We start from the raw sequence: 5905 nt of genomic DNA on the forward strand, positions 1-5905 counted from the left end.
GCTGCAGCACACAGTGTTGGGGTTTTCCAAGACCTTAAAATCTGATGGAAATAGGGAATCAACCCTCACATTTGTTTCTCACCTTCCCCAAGAGGTGGAGATCGTGGCATAGAAGCAGAGCTTGCAGGGCATGACAGCACCAAAGGGCAGCTGGTCTTTGGCTGCCTGGATGCCTCCAAATTTGCCTCCAAAGCAGGGAGGATATTTCAGCAGGAGGATTAAATCAGTGGACGGTCAAGATTTCGGAAATGTTTTTTTTTTCTTAATTATGCCATAGGCTGATGGCAAGGCAGGCTTTGTCACAGGCTGGTAAAGCCTTCTCAAGGCTCACCCCAACACATCTGTCTCACATTGACCATCACAGGGCTTAGTGCAAGGCAGTGAGACAGGGGGGCTGGGGGGGCAACAGGCTCAGGTGGAGAAATAATTTGGGAGCCATGGAGTGCCCCATATAAGCTCTCCACAAACTCACGTACACCCCAAAGGGATGTGGTTACACGGGCCAGGTTACATGGCCATGAGCAAAGCTCTATTCTGTCCTTCCTCCACGTCTGCAAAGACAGCACTGCTGCATCGCTTTTGGAATGCCACCATCTACTGACAGTGAGATGCAGAGCTTTCACCTTTCCTACAGCTTCGCCTCCCTCCTGCTGTCCCGGGGAAATGGAGATGGCAGAGAGGAGGAAACAGACCTGCACCAGCTGTGCTCCTCCTGCACCCCTCTGTGTGCCCTGTGGGGCTCAGGCCCTGCTGACAGTGCACAGCTCAGCTGAGCTGCACCCTGAGCTGGCACAGAGGGTGCTGTTTTACACCCTGCTGCATCAGGAACACACCTGGGACAAACTGGAACAAGCAGGATTTAAAGGCCTACCACAGGGCTGTTTCCTTTCCTGTCCAGACCACGAGCTCACAGCAGAGCCCAGGTTATGATATCTGTTGAAGGATGGTTGTGCTTGGGCTGCTGTGAGGACAAAGATTTTCAGACGCGTCTGACACGTTTCAAAGCATTTCTGAGCTGTTCCTGGCTTCCTCTGCCAGGCAGGGAGGAGTTAAGATGGGAAGTGCAAGATGTGTCTGGTAATGGCACTGATGTGTGCATCAGGTGTGCCTGCGTCACCCGGCTGCCTTGGCCGCTTCCCAAGGCTGGGGCTGAGCTCTCCTTACCTTCCACTGGCTGCTGGGATGGTCTAGCCTGGCTGACGGGGTCATGGACTCCATCCCAGTGCTGGCTGTTGTACCCCCTGTCCTGCAGCAGGGTCCCCAAAGTCCCCAGGGTGCTGGCAGCCCTCCAGCCTGCTCTGCCACCTCCCTCTCAGCCCAGGCAGTGGGACTGTGCTCAGGGGATGCCCCTGAGGGGTGCTGTTAAGGCACATTGTGAAAAAATACCAATTTTCTATAACCATGGCTGTTCAGTTCCCTGGTGAAACAGGTAATTCCCTGTGTCCCGCCCCAAAACCCTCTCTGGTGCTCACACACCTGGCTGGGGCACATTTCTGCAGCCACAGATCATCTGCCTGTCACCTACAGGCAGAGTCACTGCAGATGAGCAGATGAGCAGTACCCTGTCCCCACAGTGACAGCAGCCCATGTCACAGCTCACAACATTCCCACAGTGATCTTGCTCCCAGACCCTGGGCTCTGGCTGAGCCCATCCCTGCTCCTCCTGCCTTCACAGGGGTGTCCCCAGAGCAGAGGGGACAAGCCTGTACCCAAAGGAACTACCTACTCTGGCCTCTCAAAGCACCTTTTCCAGTTGTAGGTGGGTTTCAAGCCCTAGAAGACGGCATGGTACTTGGGCACCTGTTTGCCAACCTCATCCCTGCCCTCTCACTCCTGGAGAACTGCCAGATCAAATCATGCAGAATATACACAAGGGCTTTAGCCAGAACAGTTTTTAATTCAGAATTGGACAATCATGTGAATAATTTATTTAAAATGAAGTGCATTCTATGCTCTTGTCCAGGCTGGACATTGATTAGACCCAGACTTTCCTCTTGAACTTCATCGTGCAGTTGGATCCCTGTAAATCTATGGGGCTTGATGGGATTCATCCAACAAGCCTCAAAGAGCTGCTGATGCCATTACAGAGCTGCTCAACATTTTTGAGCAGTCTTAGGAATCCAGAGGTCCCAGCTGACTGAAAGCTGGCAAATGCTGCCCCAGTTTTGAAGGGCAAGGAGGACACTGGAAAATACAGCCTGTCAGTCTCACTTCACTGACAGGTAAAATGATGGGAAGTATTTTCTGGGAGATATGGAAAACCACCTGGAGCACAATGCAGTCATTGGTCACATCCAGCATGGCTCCATCAGGGCAAAGTCCTGCTCGTTGAATCTGATTTCCTTATACAGCAGGGTTCCCACCTAGCTGATCAAGGAACACCAGGTGATGAAATCTTTTTGGACTTCAGCAAAGCTTTTGATACCATATCCCAGTATCCTTCTGGAGAAAATATTCAGCACACAGCTGGAGCTGAGCACTGGAACAGGCTCCCCAAGGAAGTGATCACAGCACCAAGCACGTCTGAGTTCAAGGAGTGTTTGGATAAAGCTCTCAGGCACATGATGGGATTCTTTGGGTGTCCTGTGCAGGGCCAGGTGTTTGACTCAATGATCCTGATGGATCCCTTCCAACTCAGCATATTCTATGATTCTACGAAAGAAAGTGAGGAGCAAACTGGTTGTTTAATGACCCGGATGGTTCTCACTCTTTGACATCAGCAAAACACCTCAGTCCCTGCACAGGAAAACTTGCCCCTTGCTTTCTGGGAGGAGGACAACCCCACAGAAGGCATGGAGGGTGTTGGAAACCCCCATTACATGCCCACAGGAGCTCCTCCAGGCTGACACAGGACCCTGCTCCTCCCCAAGTGACAAATGAACACAGTGCAGTCACAGCCCTGATTTCTGTGTGACAGCTCAAGGCTGCAGACAGCATTTTTGGGAGATTGCTTGTGTCCAGGTGTCACTGTTTCTCCATCCCTGAGCAGAGCAGTGCTGGGCACAAGCCTCAGGGGATGAGGTCAGCAGTCACCCCCACCTTTAACAGGCAGCAGGATGGCCCAAAACACACAGAGGAGACACTGTCCCCCATCACAGGCTGCTTGCCATCAGGTCTGTGGGCCAGTACTGGTCATCCAGGTACTGGCTGCTGTCTGCAGCAGGGTCTGTGACGGGGCTGGGGGGCCGGGGGGGCAGGCTGTGGGCCAGCTCCTTCTCCCACTGCACCTCCACCAGTCTGTACAGCTCCATGGCTGTCTGGGCATCCTCCACCGACGAGTGTCCTTTGCAGCCCACCTGAGAAAAGGGGAAAAAGCCTCGTTAGATAAAAGGGGCAGCAAAAATCCCACAGGTCATGTTGTCTGCTTGCTTGGAAGGACACAAGTGCTGTGGGTTTTGGAGACAGAAAAGATTTGATGTAGCCAAGGCCATACAGGTATCTCTTCCACCCTTTTTGGAAGGCACAGATCCTGTCCCCATTTTACTGAGATATTTAATGGTCAGACTGGGACGACCTTGGCTCTCCCAGCTATTTATTTATAGCCAGGAGCACGGTCTGAACAAGGTTCATCTCGACCTCACAGAGAACATACATGGAGGTGGGACGACCAAGCTGACCACAGAGGCCATAGCTAACCCAAGGCTGTTTCCCATCTCAGGGTTCCTGGTGCTTACCTGGATCTTTTTATGGAGCAGGTGCCTGGCCAAGTTCTTGAGGGAGACATTGGCTCTGACGGGCAGCCCTGCCCTCTTCTTTAGTGCAGGGCTCTGGCTGGTGTCTCGAGTCCTGTCTTTCGGGTGGAAGTACTTCAGGGCTTGGAAGTCATTGTGGATGGCGTGTCCTACCACAATCTTGTCTTTCAAGATCTTCAGGATCTGGAAGAGTCACAGAGGGTTAGACTGACACTGCAGCAAAAGAAATACCAGGCAAAAAATAAGCCATTTTGTATTAAATTAAACTCCTTGGCTTCCAGATTCTACGTTCCCAGAAGGAATAACAAGCAAGCAATCCAACCCACTGCACAGCTTCAGGCTCCCACTCCTGTGTTGTGCCTCTGCCTCAGAGCAGCCTAGCACAGGCCACCAAGAATCCCAATACGTGCCTGACAGCTAACACAGAGGCTTTCTGACTTTTTTAAAAAAACCTTTTTTTCCCCCTGACCTCAGCCTGGGCAGCCTTGAAGGGAATTGCATTCTTCATGTGCTGCTTGGTGATGCCGCTCCAGCGCGTCCGGTAGTCCACGATGGGGAGCTCGGGCCGGACGTACTTGTCATAGATGACATCCCCCTCGTAGTTCACCACGGAGCAGCGTGCCAGCTCGCTCAGCTTACCCTGCGGGCCCGTGCCCACCATCTCACAGTCGATGGCCACGTACTTGCCCGGGCGCAGCACCAGGGAGGACGTCCGCACCCTCCCGGAGCTGCCGTTCCCCTGGGACAGCAGCACGGAGTGGTGCCTGGCTATGCTGTCTGGAGAGGCAGATGGAGACAGGGATGAGGACCCGGTCTGCTTGGGCTTGGGGGCCTTGTCACAGCGCGGTGCCGTAGTCCCGGTGAGTTCAGCGTGTGCCTCCAGCCCCGCCTCGGGGGTCTGACTGCCCGGGTGCCGGTGGGGGCTCAGCAGCCCCTTCTGCTCCAGCACGGCCCGGCGCGCCATGAACCGCTGGTGCTTCCGGCTCTTCTTCTTGCTGCGCCCCTGCGGAGAGCCGGCACCCTTCGGGGCCTGAGCGCAGCCCCCATGGGCGCCCTGAAGGGCGGGCACGGAGACCTTCGGGGCGGGCAGCAGCGGGGTCATCTGTCCTTTGCCCGGTGGCATTCCTGCTGGAGGGTGCACGGGGGGCCATGAGTGCCATGCGGACCCCATGCTCCCCTGTCAGAAAAGGACGCACAGACCCCACGGCCAACCCACCCCGCTGCGGGGGTGGCACAGGCAGGAGAAACGGGGCGAGGCAGGTGGGGGGAGGGGACACGGACACACCTTGCACTCTCTGACACACCACGCCTGTGCCCCCTCATTGCCCGGTCCCACACCGCCCCATTCCCGGCGCCAGGGCCCTGCCCACCCCGCTACCCCCTCTGTCCGCCCCGTTCCGTACTCCCTAAGGCCCTGTCTGCCCATTACCCGGGCCCTCTCCACCTCGCTCCAGGCCCCAGCTCCCTGCCCGCCCCGTTACCCATCCGCAGGCCTCTGCCGGCCGCCCCCGGGCCCTGTGTCCCCTTTACCCTCCCGGTGTCCCCTGTCCCCTCCCGGTGTTCCCTGTCCCCCCCGGTGTCCCCGGTGCTGACCGCTCCCGGCGCCGCTCACACGTGTCCGGCCCGGAAGCCGCCGCGCGCACATGCCCGGGCAAGTCCCGCTGTGACCACGCCCCCCTGCTTTCCCATTGGCTGCGCGGAACTGCTAGTCTGCATACGGGGGCGGGGTTTCTGCCGCCCCGGGGGCGGGGCCGTGGCGGTTTTGGGGCATTTTTGGGGTTTTTGGGGAGTCCCGGAGCTGCACACCCGGAGCTCCCAGCCCGGACTGGGGGATGCGCGGGGTTTCAAGCCTGTCCCCGCTCTGCTCTCGGCAGAAAGGACCCTCCGTGGGGCTGGATTTGGGTTGGCACGCACGCTGCGGTGCCCGGCTCCACGCCCCGGAGCGCAGCCCGGCACGGACACACGGCTGCGCTTTTGCTGAGTGTTCCCTGTGTCCCGCAGCTGGGCTGGGCTGGGCTGGAGCACGGCAGCTTGGGCTGTGCATCCTCCAGGCTCTCCCAGGATGCTCCCCGGAGTTGTGGGGGGCAGCTCCGGCTGGGGCATGGTTGAAGGGGGGGTTTCAGACCGGCCTCTCGTTGCTTCACTCTGAAAGCTCACAAAAGCAATGTCCGAGGTGGTCAGAAGAGGAGAAGGGCCGCAGGCAGCCCCAGCCA

General features: G+C 57.1%; 1 protein-coding gene across 2 annotated transcripts; it reads right to left on the reverse strand.

Moving 5' to 3' along the window:
- Positions 1-1925: 1925 nt before the first annotated feature.
- AEN (apoptosis enhancing nuclease) lies at positions 1926-5337 on the reverse strand (the record flags this gene model as incomplete). Of its 2 annotated transcripts, none has more annotated exons than XM_084213796.1 (4): positions 1926-3296; positions 3675-3875; positions 4162-4817; positions 5286-5337. In XM_084213796.1, 4 exons carry the CDS (start codon positions 5335-5337, stop codon positions 3093-3095), a joined length of 1113 nt encoding a protein of 370 aa, XP_084069922.1. In that variant the 3' UTR covers positions 1926-3092. The 2 variants fall into 2 exon arrangements, with proteins under 2 accessions (XP_084069922.1, XP_084069921.1); XM_084213795.1 differs by having other exon boundaries at positions 4162-4820.
- Positions 5338-5905: the final 568 nt, after the last annotated feature.

This window comes from Fringilla coelebs, assembly GCF_963513975.1.
Source record: "Fringilla coelebs genome assembly, chromosome: 12".
In the NCBI taxonomy this organism is placed as follows: Eukaryota; Metazoa; Chordata; class Aves; order Passeriformes; family Fringillidae; genus Fringilla; species Fringilla coelebs.